Genomic DNA, 15,287 nt, shown 5'->3' on the forward strand with positions numbered 1-15,287 from the left:
GTGGGAGATAGATAAGATATATTAGCTCCAGGCTAAACAAATCCCTGGTATCAGGTTAAGTGAAATGGAAGCTGCTCCAGGTCAATTAAGACACCTGGGGACAATTAAGAACTTTCCAGAAGGCAGGGAGAATGCTAGGTTGATTGGGACACCTGAAGCTAATCAGGGGCTGGCTGAAACTAGTTAAAAGCCTCCCAGTCAGTCAGATGGGTGTGCATGTCAGGAGCTGTGAGAGGAAGGTGCGCTGTTGGAGAGGCCGAGTAGTACACACCATATCAGGCACAAGGAAGGAGGCCCTGAGGTAAGGGTGAAGTGGAGCTTGAGGAATGAGGGCTGCTGTGGGGGAAGTAGCCCAGGGAATTGTACATGTCATGTTTCTAAAAGGTCAGCTACCATGGCTGATACTATTAGGGTCCCTGAGCTGGAGCCCAGAGTGGAGGGTGGGCCCGGCTCCTCCCCCCAACCTTTGCCCCCTGATTAATCACTGAGACTGCGAGACAACAGAGACTGTGCAAGGAAGGATAACTTCTCCTCACCTCCCTTGCTGGCTTATGATGAAAATGGCTCAGTAGACTGTGACCCTTGTCTCTAGAGAAGGAAGGGTTATGTGGAGGGTCACAGTGAGCCTCTGAGGCTAGCGAAATCCGCCAGGAAACGCGGGACCCACGGAGGCTAGGACAGAGCTTTGTCACACTTGGTAGACTCAGCTCAATCAATTAACACACATTCTAATGCAGCCAAATACAAGGTTCTAAATATCTAGGAATAAAAAATATATGCTGTAGTTATAAGAATGGGGGAATGTATCCTGGAAATCAGTGACTCAGAAAAAGACTTAGGAGTCATCGTAAACAACTGAGCATGTTGATTAGGGGTATGGTACAGCTTCTGTATGAGGAGAGATTAAAAAGACTGGGACTGTTCATCTTAGAAAAGAGATGACTAAGGGGGGATATAACAGAGGTATGTAAAATCAAGAATGGTGTGGAGAAAGTGAATAAGGAAGTGTTATTTAGCCCTTCACATAACACAAGAACCACGGGACCACCCAGTGAAATTAATAGGCAGCAAGTTTAAAAGAAACATTAGGAAATATTTCATCACACAACACGATCAACCTGTGGAACTCACTGCCGGGGATGTTGTGAATGCCAATAGTATAACTGGGTTCAAAAAGAATGGAGGACAGGTCCGTCAATGGCAATTAGCCAAGATGCTCAGAGACGCAATCCCAAGCTCTGGGTGTCTCTAGACCTCTGAGTGCCAGAAGCTGGGACTGGACAACATGGGATGGATCACTCAATAAATCGCCCTGTTCTGTTTATTCCCTCTGAACCATCTGGCACTGGCCACTGTCAGAAAACAGGATACTGGACTAGATGAACAATTGATCTGACCCAGTATGGCCATATTCATGTTCTAACATGAGCTTCCAGAACAATATTATGGCAAAAAAGGACTAAGACAATATTTGGATGTATCAAGAAAATATCAAGCGGGAGTAGAGAGGTGATACTGCCTCTGTATCAGGCACTGATGAGATCACTCTACTGTGTCCAGTTCTGGGGTCTAAAATTTAAAAAAGATGTTGAAAAATTGGATAAGATAAAGTGAAGAGTTGAACGCCTTATAACAAGAGACTAAAGGATCTCAACCTATTTAGTTAATCAAACACAAGGTTTAGAGGTGACCTGATCACAGTCCGTAATCACGTAGAGAGAGAAGAGATATCTCATATTAGAGTGCTCTTTAATATAGGAGACAAAGGCATAACAATAATCGGTGGCTGGAAGTTGAAGTCAGCAATGTTCAAACTGGAAATAAGGCAAAACTTTTAACAGTGAGATAATCAAACACAGGAAAAGATTACCAGGAAACATGGTAAATCTTCCATCCCTTGAGTTTTTAAATAGAGCTGGTTGAAATAATTTTTGACTAAACTTTTTTCTTTAAAAAATACCATTTTGTCAAATTCGTTTTGTGGAAGTATTGGTTTAAAAATTTGCCAGGAAGATATCTCAAGTGCAGGATGAAATTTTGGGGGGTGGGAGGGGAAGACTAGCTAGTAACCTGGTGATTAGGGCACTCATATGGGCTGTGGGGAAGCCAGGTTCAAATCTCTGCCCCAAATCATGCTGAGCATGTTTCTAAAAGGTCAGCTACCATGGCTAATACTATGAGGGTCCCTGAGCTGGAGCCCAGAGTAGAGGGTGGGCCCGGGCTCCTCCCCCCGATCTTTGCCCCCTGATTAATCACTGAGACTGCGAGACAACAGAGACTGTGCAAGGAAGGATAACTTCTCCTCACCTCCCTTGCTGGCTTATGATGAAAATGGCTCAGTAGACTGTGACCCTTGTCTCTAGAGAAGGAAGGGTTATGTGGAGGGTCACAGTGAGCCTCTGAGGCTAGCGAAATCCGCCAGGAAACGCGGGACCGACGGAGGCAAGGACAGAGCTTTGTCACAAAACGAAATTTTGGTGGGAATTTAGGTAGGTAGAATGCCATTATTCAAGTGCACTGTGAGACAGTAGCAGGTGCACTAGTTGAATCATTTCAACTAGTTTGCATCCACATTGAAATAAAATGGTTCAGGCTGAAAAAGTTCAGACTGGAGAAAAATCTCCACCAAATGGTATTTAGCACACTTATTAACTGTTTGTCTTGGAGAACACGTGGGCAAGAGATGACGGAAAAGGGACAGACAGGTATATAGGAATAAGGTGGTCAGTCAATAGAAATATTAAGTTGGATGCTATCCAAACAAAATGTCAAAGACTGACATTAGCAATGGGGAATTACAGAGTGGAGGAGGTGGAAGATTAGATGCATTTCAGTAATAAAAAGTGTGTATTTAAAGAGGGTGGGACTCATGCCAGGACAGGAACAGTTGAGAGGAAATCATCATCATCAGAAGAAAACGATAGAGGGCCAGACTCTTGGCTCTGTTAAGGCTCATTTGTGCTGTTCTGGGAATGCATAGCATCAAGCTGTCACAGGGAATATGTCCGTAGAAAGGGGGTGTGGCTTGAAAGACACAGACACTAGAGCTAGTCAATTTAAAAAAAATGAGTAGCATTTTTTCTCAATATAAAATAGCTGTTGGACAAAAATGAAGTTTTTAATGGAAATTTTTCATTTTGGTCAACATGTTTTGTTTTTAGATGAATATTACAAAACAAAATGATTTTCATTAAAAAAAAAGTATTTTGTTTTTCATATTTTTTCCCTTTCCTCTCCCATTTCCCCTCCCCTCTTTCCAGTAGGAATTTTTTATTTAGAATTTTTTTCATAAAACAAAACAAAGGAAATTAAATTATATTTCACACAAATACATTTCAAATTCCAACCAGCCCTTCTAAATGCATGTGAACACACACACACATAACATAAAATGAGTAAAATTACTATGCTAATTCTAATTGTTTGTTCAAAAATAACTTATTAATGTACTCAAACCATGATTTTTGTTGATAGACAATTCTCAAGCCCTGATTATATTCCTGGCGTTCTTGATTATTGTGACATCAATTGCCTTACTTATTGTTCTGTATAAAATCTATGATCTCCACAGAGAGAAATTAAGGTAAGTTTCTCCCTCCTCCATCTCCTTTTTTTAGAAGTAGAAAAATCATTTTGAAGGTTTTACAAAAGAAAGTGATGATGTTTTAAATATATGGGTTAGCTATTTCATTTGATATTTGAAAAAGAAATGCCTCTGCCTTTAAAAAAAAACAAAACAAGAAAAACTAAATCATGGATCTTTTCAGTGGCTTGTATGGTAGCAGGCACAGTATAAGAATCTAATATAAGAGAACAAAATATCTATGATTTAATGTTATTCAGGTTATCAAAGAGCTGGTCCGATAATTCACAAATAAATGTGCTCAAAGTCAGCCCCCGTTCTGCTGTTGGTACAGCTGGTACAAACAGCTTCATTCTCTCCCTCCATCAGGAAGGCAACTCATCGAGCCAGCACATTAACTCTGTTAGAATACCCTTGAATAAAAATGAATAATTCTGGATTCATCAAACACAAGTTACTGGGCTCACTATAGGAGTATCTGGATTCAATTCTATGGCCCCTGTTATACAGGAGGTCAGACTAGATGATCTAATGATCCCTTCTGGCCTTAAATCTATGACTCTAGAAAGGTTTTCTATAAGCAGAATTTTTGCCAAACCATGAGAAATAAATATGCAGTGTTTATATTTTGTTTTTGTATGAACATTAGGTTGTATCTGGCTTTCTTTAGCATGCATAGTAATCAAGGTGCTATACAGACTTTTCTTCCAGATCTATGCTAAAACAGAAGAATTCAGAACAGTGTTAAGGGATCTGGGGTTTCATGCAGAAGTTTGGCCGCAGATACGTAATGGAAAATCAGAGGGCACTAGCCAGAGTTCCACATATGAAATGGCAGTAGTGTTCTAAAACTGAGGTCTCAGTCCTCAGCTGTGCCAAGCTCATGCTCAGCTTGGCTAAAGATGGGGGAGGCAAGTGTAGTTATAATTTGCTCTTCCACCTCCTCTGATCCTGGGACCACTAGGGGACTCCCATATGATATAGGAATCCCTGGCTGCCTCTGTTGGGCAATGAAGTGCTATAAAGGGAATTTAACCTGGTTTGAAATCTCTTAGCACTCCTCCCCACTCCCTAAATCCTATAAGACTCTACCTTTATTTAATTAATTGTATCCTTTAATTCGTTGTCATACATATATTGCATTAGTCAAAGCCTTAACAAACGCTCATGCTTTTTACAGCAATTCAGGTGAAGATGTGATGCTTGTTAAGAGGGGTAAGTACATTTTCCATATAAGATATGTTTAGTAAGTGGAAATAAGATATTAACCAAATGTCTTATTCCCGCTCATAGCCATCTATATTTTAGATGGCTAAAGTCTAATTAATTTACACAAATTAGATATTAACACAATCAAACCTTGCCTAGGCCAAAGGTAGAGGTCAGTGAATAATCTATATATGTTATTTAAGTGAATGATTTTAACTTTATTAAATGTTGGGAAAATTTGGAAAATCTAATATTTATTATCTTGACAGTAAAACTATTTCTGTATCTCAAACTATGGCCATAACAGAATACAGAAAGGGGCTTCAGAATACCTCATGAGATTCATCTCTGAAGTGAACTCACCCAAGTAGACCTTTACATGATCCAAGAATTGAGTATAAACAAGAGGTACCTCAAATCTGTGCTTAATTATAACGGACTTTCTGGATGCCCTATGCCTAGTACCTTGCACACCCTGAGTTTACTAGCAATTCCTTATCCCCCTGAAAAATGGGAAAGGAAGAGCCAGTGATTGGTTTGGCAGACAGTACCAACTAATCCCAAATTAATTCACTGGGAACAAATAGTTTTTATACCAGGGTCAAAGATATGTCAGGAGATTGCTCCATTTAGTATGGGAAACTGTTCTCATTAGATAGCAAAAAGTAGTTTGACTGTGTTGACTGGGGATTATCTATAATACATTTTGGGAAATTTCTTGCATGAACTAATTGTTTCAATTCCATTTTTTAATTTACAAAGGGTAACTTGACAAGGTTGCCCATTTTTGCACCCTCCTTGCTCTTCCTGTTTCCTTCAGATCTAGCACCCTAAGTAATTTCTCAGAGAGAAGCAATAATATGAAGAAATTACACCAGAGTTCCCACTGTACACCTTCTGCTGTTTTCTGTGCAGCTGATATTATTTTATTATCGATGTAAAAGAAACCAGAATTCACTTTTCTATGGACATATTGAAATAATATAAACGTATTTCTGGTTATAAAATTAATTATACTAATTGGAAATGGCACTTTCACAATTACATCCATTTATCCTGTTTCTGATTGCAATAGCAAAAACATTTAATTTAAAATGGAATCAAAATGCACAAGGACTTAACATTGTAATTAACAGTAATAACTCAGGGAAGACTTAGAATGATTTTCACATTAGTTTCTGACATTGTCCCTGTTTGGGTTGAAGTATTTTGTACCAGGTTCAGATGTTGCTATGGCCTTACTGGCCACACTCACCACTTTCCCAAGTCACCTCTGTGCACTCAGTATTCTACTCCTCTGTACATAGGAGATGCAGAATAACAGAAATGTAGGGCTGGGAGTGACCTCAGGAAATCATCAAGTTCAGCCCCCTGCACTGCGGCAGGACCAAGTAAAGCTAGACCATCCCTGACAGATGTTTGTCCAACCTGCTTTTAAAAACCTCCATTGATGGGGATTCCAGAGACTCCCTTGGAAGCCTATTCCAGAGCTTAACTACTCTTATAGTTAGAAAGTTTTTCCTAGTATCTAACCTCAATATCCCTTGCTGCAGATTAAGCCGATTACTTCTTGTCCTACCTTCAGTGGACATGGAGAAAAATTGATCACAGTCCTCTTTATAACAGCCCTGAATATATTTGAAGACTATTATCAGGTCTCCCCTCCATCTTCTTATCTCAAGACTAAATCTACCCAGTTTTTTAACCTTTCCTCATAGATCAGATTGTCTAGATCTTTTATTATTTTTGTTGTTCTCCTCTGGACTCTTTTCAGTTTGTCCACATCTTTCCTAAAGTGCGGTGCTCAGAAATGGATACAGTCCCTGTGTGCAGTGTTTCTTTGACCTGTCCCCCGCTGGAGAAGTTCAGTTGCTTTGGGGGCTGTGTTTACTCACAGATGAAGGGGTGGGTCTTGCTGCTATAAACATATATGGCTTAGTTTGATTGAATGTTTCTGTTTTCGTTAGCTAATCTTACTGCTTAATAAATGTATTTACTGAGATTTTATGTACATTTTAAAAACCAATACAAATAAATGTAAAATAGATGTCTCTATATTTAAAGATGACGAAAAGCAACTGATGAATGTAGAGCCAATTCCTGCAGAAATGTTGTTGGAAACCTACAAGAGAAAGATTGCTGATGAAGGAAGACTTTTCCTTGATGAATTTCAGGTTTGTGCCTAGTCAGAAATGTAACACAAATCCCAAACCAGATATTATAGAACATGCGATTAAAAATAATCTGTCACATTCAATAACCAACCCCTTTTGTTTTGTGTTACAAAACATCTAAGATTAAGTACCCCTCTCCCCCATCTGAGAATAGCCAACAGGCTGGTCGATAAGGCACTTATCTTAGAAACCTGGCTCTGAATCAGGCAGAGCCAATATATGCCTACCATCTCAGATGGGTATGTACTCAGGACATCTAGCTGCTTTTAGTCCCATGGCTACATTCTATTTTTAGTGCGCTAGCTTGATCAGAGCTAGCACTGGTATGTCTTCTCAAGCTCAGAATTACACCCCCAGCTCAAAGTGTAGACACAACCTTAAGCTGAGCCAAGGTGGTCACAACTGCTGTGGACTTTAGGATTCCTCAGTTTCTAAAGATTTTACTTTTATGAGTTGAATTTAGAAGTGTGTTATTATTATTATTTGTTTTGTGGGAGTTTATAGGAGCCCCAGTCAAGGACCAGGGCCCCTTTATGCTGCATTTCAGAGCAGTTTTATTAATTTCTGTTCAGACTAGAATCCAACGTGGACCTTCTTTATTAGTCTTTTGAAAGAGAGAGAAGCATCTATTGATTGTATGGAAAATATATTAATCTTTATATAACTTAATATTTGTTCAAAAAGCTAATCAGCATCAATCATAATATTGTGAATAACAGAATGTTATCTTCCAACTGTCATTAAGAACTAATTAACAAGTATGTGAACTTTGTTGCTAGTTGAAGTTATCTAAAATGTGTTTTATGAATAAAAGAAGCATTATGTTTTACAGAGCATTCCCAGAGTTTTCTCTAAGTTCTCAATAAAGGAAGCACGCAAAAACTACAACCAAAACAAAAACCGTTACATTGACATTCTCCCTTGTAAGTACTGAATGCAAATTCCATACGTTGTGTAAATACTTCATTGTTTTTGCTTATATGAGTATATTGAGGCAACTTGGTTAATTATTCCACTACTTTGTTTTAAATTGTCTAAACAGATGATTATAACCGAGTTGAACTCTCAGAGATAAACGGAGACCCAGGATCAGACTATATAAATGCAAGCCATATTGACGTAAGTGACTTCTCTCAGTAAAATTTTTGATACACAAACGAAAAAGGGTTCATACGTGTCCCATTTCAGGCACCAAATGCATTTGATTGACTCTTCTAGAACTGATTGTTTCCACTTCTTTAGTTCTATCTTTATGCTGTGTTTGGTACTCTTGGATTGGTGTCCATATTATTGTGCATGTTAAATAAGTAAATTTCTGAAGTGACAAATCTTTTCACAATCTTCATCTGCTATCTTTAAATGCTTAGTAATGATGTATATTTTTAAAACAGGGTTTCAAAGAACCAAGGAAGTACATTGCTGCACAAGGTAAATTTTTACTTTATTTTTTATTTCATTCTTCACCCAATTATCCTGTAATCAAAGTGGTGGAGTCAAACAGTATTAATATATTTAAACAAAATGGGATTGCCAGCAAATGTGGAATTTAATAAATAAAGTGTTTGGGTTTGGGGAGTTATGACCAACCAAAGAAGGGAATTTGAGGAGTGCAAAATATTGGCTATAAGTATTTGCTTTATTTTCACACTGGAGAATTTTTGCCCTTCTCAACCACACACTAATAAAGTTTTAAAATTATGTAGATTAAGATGGTGGAATCGTAATTAAGTCATTCAGTATATGGCTAGTATTGCATGACCTTTGGATGGTTTCTGAGCCATAATAGGTATTGTAACTATGTTCTAGTCTTTCTCTGTTTTTCCTAATTTTTGGGAAGGGATCTCTTATCAAATACCTTATCTGCTAGGCCCCAAGGATGAGACCACTGATGATTTCTGGAGAATGATCTGGGAACAGAAGGCAACAATTATTGTTATGGTGACTCGCTGTGAAGAAAATAATAGGGTGAGGGTGACATATATAATATATATATATATGTACAAATACACGCACGCACACACACATTAATCCTTTAGCTGCGGTATACAGGAGGTTGCTTTTCTGTTGTGAATTATGCTTTTCTTTTTTCCTTTAAATGTTTTCTCTGCATTCAAGTATTTCTTTTGAATCCTTGTTCATTCTTGTTTTTTACTCTCTATTTGTATAGAATCTCAGAAATTGAATAACATTAACAAGCCTACATGGTTCTGCCTTTTAGACTATTTGATCAGCAGCATTCTCAATAATATCATCTGACGCACTGCCCTAAGGAATAGGGAACTACATTCAGCCTTCTTGCATATAAACCCATAGGAGGGTATAACTTGCCCCGAAACTCCCTGAGTTAGAATTTGTTGAGCTGCACTAAAATCTCTCTCCCTCCCCTGCATCCTTGCAGACCTGTCACAACACTCAGTGAAAGAGGGGATATTTTGTATTTGGGACTTTCCTCCTCTCCCCCCAGCATTCTGTCCTAATGTCTTGGCAATGCCTCCACAGTTCTCTGCCAGTTTGTCTTGTGTCCTCCTTTTCCTACTTCTGAAACCAAACTTGGAAGCAGCGATTAGGAGAGTGCTCACCACCTTGATAGGGCCACATGTTTCAGATGCAGATGAGAGTATTGATATTCTGATTGTTTTAAGGAGAAGAGCTGGCTGGCAGTGGACATGTTTGCAGTATAGCCACACTGCTAACAGGAGTGGAAGGGAAATTGGGCATAAATTGCGAGGGGCTGGGACATGACTATTGCATCTGTAGCTATGTATATTCACTGACTAGAAATATAAGTAGGAGTCACAGAGTGAGCTGCAATCTTTACTGTAGCCTTCAGGCAGTGACAATGACTGTGCATGGACTGTGCAGCTGTTTTGTCCCTGCAGTTTGGTTGGAGGATAGGATTCCTTCCCATCTTGTTCTCTATGTAAATCCCATGGGCAGAACCTTCAGGCTTTGTGCATGAGGCCAGAATCTGGATCTCTGGGTTTTTTCGAATGTTTAACTAAAGCAGTGTTAATCTCTTTAAGGGATTAACTACAGTATTTATTGGAAACTGAAATTGTACTGAAGTATTGGTTATGTATTTTATCTGGTGTTGATTTTATTTCATTTCAAGTTTTCTTCAGAACCTAATTTCACTGTCATATTGATATCATACTTCTAATCAGTTAACTTTGTATTTTCATAGAACAAATGTGCCCAATACTGGCCGACCGCAGAAAATAGCACTGCAACTTTTGGGGACACTGTTGTGAAGAGCAATGAAAGTAAAATATGTCCTGACTACATTATTCAGAAACTGCATATTACAAATGTGAGTTGGCTTTTTAATGTGAGAATAATTTGAATTGGTCTGTATAATTGGTATAAAGAGACTATTATCAGAGATTCTTCCAGAACAACAGTGACAGTTACCATTTCCCCCTGTTTTTACCAAGCAACATAGAGCTTGAGAGAACACCTTGTAGATGGTGTGTAATTTCATAGGGCAAATATGAATTGGAAACTTATCTCATCACTAGGATTTACCTCATTACTGTGGGCACTGTACTCTCAACAGGAAGACCAGTAACTTTCTGTTCTATAAGCCTACTGACAAGGCTGGATAAATTGTATGCAATATACTGTAGTTTTGTCAGATATTTTTTAAATTAAGAAAACTTGTTATTGGTTTATGAACATAGAATAATATATGTTTAAATTAACACTGAGACCACCACATTCAATATTATTTCCCCCTAGTAAATTCACTCAGAAATGTGGCTCTTAGAACTGTATTGCCTATCCTTGTCTGAACTTTACTGCGGAACAATTACAGTTTACGGTAACCGTATTTATTGTTGTATTTATAAACTGTGTTGTAGAGCTATCCATGGTCAATATGGGGTTTTCAAGATTTGTAGGCCAATTACCAATCTCAGTTATACCAGTGAAGCACAACTAGTTGCTAGACTCTAACTGAGTGCAGAATTTACCCTTTAGGGATAAATTTTGCCCCTTTATTCCTTGCAACTTTATTTCAGTGGGATACGTCTTAGTCAGGGCACCATTTATTCTTTATTGTGTTAGATTTAAGGAAAAATGTGCTGGAGGTTCAGGTCATCTTGAAAAATAAATAGTATAGCACCCGCCCAGACCCATCTTGCTCCCATGTTTGCATCTTTAGGCCCCAGTTCTGCTACCTTTCCTCACATCGAGTAGAAGCTTACTCTGGGACTAGTCCCACTAAGCTTAAGATAGTTACCACTTACTGTGAGTAAGGTGGCCATACCCAGCCCCTTAAGATTTAAGTGTTGTTAAAACTCTGTGGCATCATGCATAGGAGAGACTCCAAATTACAATAGCTAGAGTGTTGCAGGTCAGAAGTAATGTGAATTTTTTTTTATGTATCAGTTTGTTTGGTGCTTGTTTGCTTGTCTGTAAGATCATATGAACAAAAAAATTAAAATTAAATACATTGTGACTGCTGTCACAGCTGATCATTCAAAGTATTGTAAAATATCAGTTGATTTTTATGTAGGCTAAGAATGGGGGGGAAACCATCAACTCAGACACCCTTATGAAACTTCCAAACCCACATTATTAAAGCTCGTAATCTAATAGGAGCAACTGTACAATAATTTTGCAAACTCTATGCTCTGATTGGCTACCTGGGGCTCTCAGTCAGTTGCCCTAGGGTTGCCAGCCCTCCAGGATTGTCCTGGAATCTCCAGGAATTCAAGATTATGTCACGTCCAGGAATACAGCCAACCAAAAGTGGCAACCCTATTTGGAGATTCACCTGCTGAATAGTTATTGGGGAATAAGCAGATGGTCATTATCTAAATCAAACATCAGCTAGTCACAGTGCAGGGTATTGCTTGAGTGTAAGATTAGCATACAGTTATGAATCAGTGGTCGCATCCCAGCACTTTGCCTGGGTGAGATAATTCAATTTCAGTATATTACATCCTAAACACGCATGGCTTCAGGTTAATATCTAACTAAGCACAAGGTGAGAACATGTCCCATGGTATATTCAGACTGCCACAATGATGGTATAGTCTGCTGACTGCAGAATGCTTCTTGAGAGACAATCATACAGGTTTTATTGTTCTTCTCCAGTTAGATCTCTATCCCCAACTCTCCATTCACAACAAGAGAATGGAAACAGTCAAGATGTATATTGTTGTTTAGGCCTTGTGATTCATCTCCATCATGTAGTCAATGGCCAAGTGCACCCCATTATAATTTCTTTTCTTATTTGGATTCACAGTCATAGTTCCTCAGCTACCAAAATGTATTTTCCCTTCTCCCTGCCTGGTTCTGGCAACATCATAATAAAGCAGGGTGTGTGACCCTAAGGGACCTGGTATGCTTTAAGCATTGAATACAGTGACTTAGAAATAATGAGCCACCTCAGTGATTGTCACAGGTTTGACAGCCCCACTTCTATTCTGAGTTGCTGTTTTTACACTTCCTTCATTCCTCTGTGGGTCTGTGTGACCTTGGCAGGTAGTTAAAAGTACAGATAACCAAAATAACCAACAAATACACTTGGCAGCACATAGACCTGTATGGTGACTTCCTAAATGATTTACAAGTGCAGTGGAGAATACGTGGTACAGTCCACATAATCACAAAACAGAGTATTCTTATGATGATAATATTGGACTTAACCTTAAAGTGGATTGTCATATTCTTTCTCCAAGTTATGGCATGTTCCACATGTACAGCTCTTATTTTAACAAATTTTTTTTGTTATTAAAATTGGAACATGTTCCAACTTTTGAAACCTTAGAAAGAACATGTGACTGTACAGTGTCTGGAATCGCTGTTGCAATACTAGATGCCTACTGTACCTATTTTTCTGCTTTATTCTATACTTTGTATATTTACATTTGATTTTGATGTGGTACTAATGAAACAATCCCACCCTGTCCAGAGAAAGGAGAAGACACCTGGGAGAGATGTGACTCACATTCAGTTCACTAGCTGGCCAGACCATGGAGTGCCTGAAGATCCTCATCTTCTCCTCAAATTACGCCGCAGAGTTAATGCTTTAAGCAACTTTTTTAGTGGCCCAGTAGTGATTCATTGCAGGTAAATATTACAGAAACTCTCTAATAGTAAACAAATGCCAGCAAGAGCTACCCAGAAAAACAAGTCAGGGAAGGTTAACAATAGTTGATTAGACCAAAATTTTCAAAGTTGGTTGCTTTAAAGTAAGGCATGCAATTCCATACTTACAGTCCTAAATAAGAGGCCTGATTTTCAAAGGTAATAAAAGCCTACGCTCCTTTTCAGATCAATGGGACCTGAGGATGCTTGCAACTTTTAAAAAGCAGACACTTATTTAGTTTGAAAAGATTGTCCTTATTTATTTAAAATATATTTAAAATGTAAGTTGACCAGACTTTTGAATTGTGGATTAATTTATTATAAGCCACACTCTTTGCACTGCTTTGCGTCACCTTGCAGAACATGACTGGCATTCATCCTCCTCTCTCAATCACTTTGTCCTTGTCAGTGCTGGTGTTGGACGTACTGGAACCTATATTGCAATCGACGCTATGCTGGAGGGGTTAGAGGTAGAAGGCAGAGTGGATGTTTATGGCTATGTTGTAAAGCTCCGTCGACAGCGATGCCTCATGGTTCAAGTAGAGGTATGTTTTAGAGCTCGCTGCTTTGTTTCATTTATTAATCTCCCTCAGGAAAAGCTGGGCCCAGCTAGCTCAACCCTAGGTAAAAGGAAGATGGCCATGATTTTCCAGTGCAGCTGTCCAGGGAAATATAAAACTATGAAAGAACAGAGGGAGGAAAACCATCTATGAAGCAGGAATGGATGGTCAGCATTTTCCCAAGTTTTGACATTTCAACCATTTTTTTTAAATTTGGAATTGCAACCAAAAAAAAGGGACAAAAATATATAGGAGCCGATTATCTTTTGGCACCCAAATATGAACATTTTGGGGCAGGGTTAACTACGCAGATTCACTTTTTTTTTTCTTTAGTGTGGGATTTTCAGAAGTGCTTAGGAGCACAAGTTCCATTGAAAATGACTGATGAGTCTTGAGCTCCTAACTTAGGCGAGTGTTCTGGAAAACCCCACCCCAAATTCTTAGCTGTACAACCTGAGCTATGTTACATTTGATTTATATGGCACCTTTGATCAAAAGCACTAAATGTTGCACTAACACAGCCAGCTGTGTTTAATTGACATAGTAATAGCTGAATCTATTGCCAGTTTAATATAGCAACAGTAATAAGAATACATAAATATTATTATATGTTTTAGATAGTAAGAACAATTTGAAAAATCTCTTCTTTCTAATTATTATTTTCAATTTTTGAAATCCACCTCATCCTTAAATTGGGGAACTCTAGACACAGTACATCCTGATCCATCAAGCACTGGTGGAATACAATCAGTTTGGTGAAACAGAGGTCACTGTCTCTGAACTGCACACCTACCTTAATAATCTGAAGAAAAGAGATCCTCCCAGTGACCCCTCTCTGCTGGAAGCAGAGTTCCAGGTAAATATAATACTGCATTCTGTTTGATTCGACTCTCTGTTCTGCTTTTAAACAAAAAAGTGACATGCAGTAATTTAAATAAACCAATAATTCAGAGCCAAATTCTGCCAAGTAAATTGGTGATTTTAAATGAAATCAACAGACTAAGGAACTGCTCAAAGTGAGGGTGGCAGAATTAGATCCAGTATTTGGTTGCTGGGGAATAGGGATGGGGCCAGATACTCATCTGGTCTAAATGGGCATAGTGACATTGTCTTCAGCTGAGCTAAGCCATTTTACAAGAATCTGGCCCCATGGAGTATTCAGACTGAGTTTTACCTGTTCCAGTTTTTCTGATTGTAAATTGATATTTTGTATTTTAAAATTATTTTTATCTTACTGAAAACATATAGTAATTCTTTTTCTTTTTTTCAGTTCTTCCTCTTAGGGTTCCATAACTTTATTTCTTTTCCCTTATGAGAAACTATAGACAAAATATAATGAACAAATATATAATTTCCTGTGGCTGAACCAGGAGTGTGTATAAAATTAAAGCTTTTCCATATGGATGCAGAACAAGCAACTGCCTGAGTAGAATAGCTTGTAGGATCAAGATCTTAGAGAGATGTAAAATGCTTTAAAATAATTGAACCTAGGGTTATCAATTTATTTGTAGCAATAATGTCTTTGTGGCAATGTGGATGTGAAGGTGCAAATTACCACTAGCGATCCATGTATTTGACAAAAAATCAGTTTACTTATGACAACCACAAAGAGTGGGTACCATAGTTGGTAGATCATTAAACAGATGTGTTTTCTGTGGCATATAT

At 38.3% G+C, this 15,287-nt stretch overlaps 1 protein-coding gene across 6 annotated transcripts in view; it reads left to right on the plus strand.

Moving 5' to 3' along the window:
* The window catches only part of PTPRC (protein tyrosine phosphatase receptor type C), a 156,841-nt gene that overhangs the window by 134,704 nt on the left and 6,850 nt on the right, over nt 1-15,287 (plus strand). For all 6 annotated transcript variants that reach the window (XM_075131557.1, XM_075131559.1, XM_075131561.1 and 3 more), the window contains 11 exons: nt 3,475-3,583; nt 4,764-4,798; nt 6,857-6,966; nt 7,799-7,889; nt 8,009-8,085; nt 8,358-8,394; nt 8,834-8,931; nt 10,151-10,276; nt 12,887-13,044; nt 13,472-13,607; nt 14,329-14,478. In XM_075131557.1, coding sequence (XP_074987658.1) covers nt 3,475-3,583; nt 4,764-4,798; nt 6,857-6,966; nt 7,799-7,889; nt 8,009-8,085; nt 8,358-8,394; nt 8,834-8,931; nt 10,151-10,276; nt 12,887-13,044; nt 13,472-13,607; nt 14,329-14,478 — 1,127 coding nt within the window. The remainder of the gene's footprint in view (nt 1-3,474; nt 3,584-4,763; nt 4,799-6,856; nt 6,967-7,798; nt 7,890-8,008; nt 8,086-8,357; nt 8,395-8,833; nt 8,932-10,150; nt 10,277-12,886; nt 13,045-13,471; nt 13,608-14,328; nt 14,479-15,287) is intronic.

Source organism: Caretta caretta, chromosome 8 (assembly GCF_965140235.1).
Source record: "Caretta caretta isolate rCarCar2 chromosome 8, rCarCar1.hap1, whole genome shotgun sequence".
NCBI classification, from domain to species: Eukaryota; Metazoa; Chordata; order Testudines; family Cheloniidae; genus Caretta; species Caretta caretta.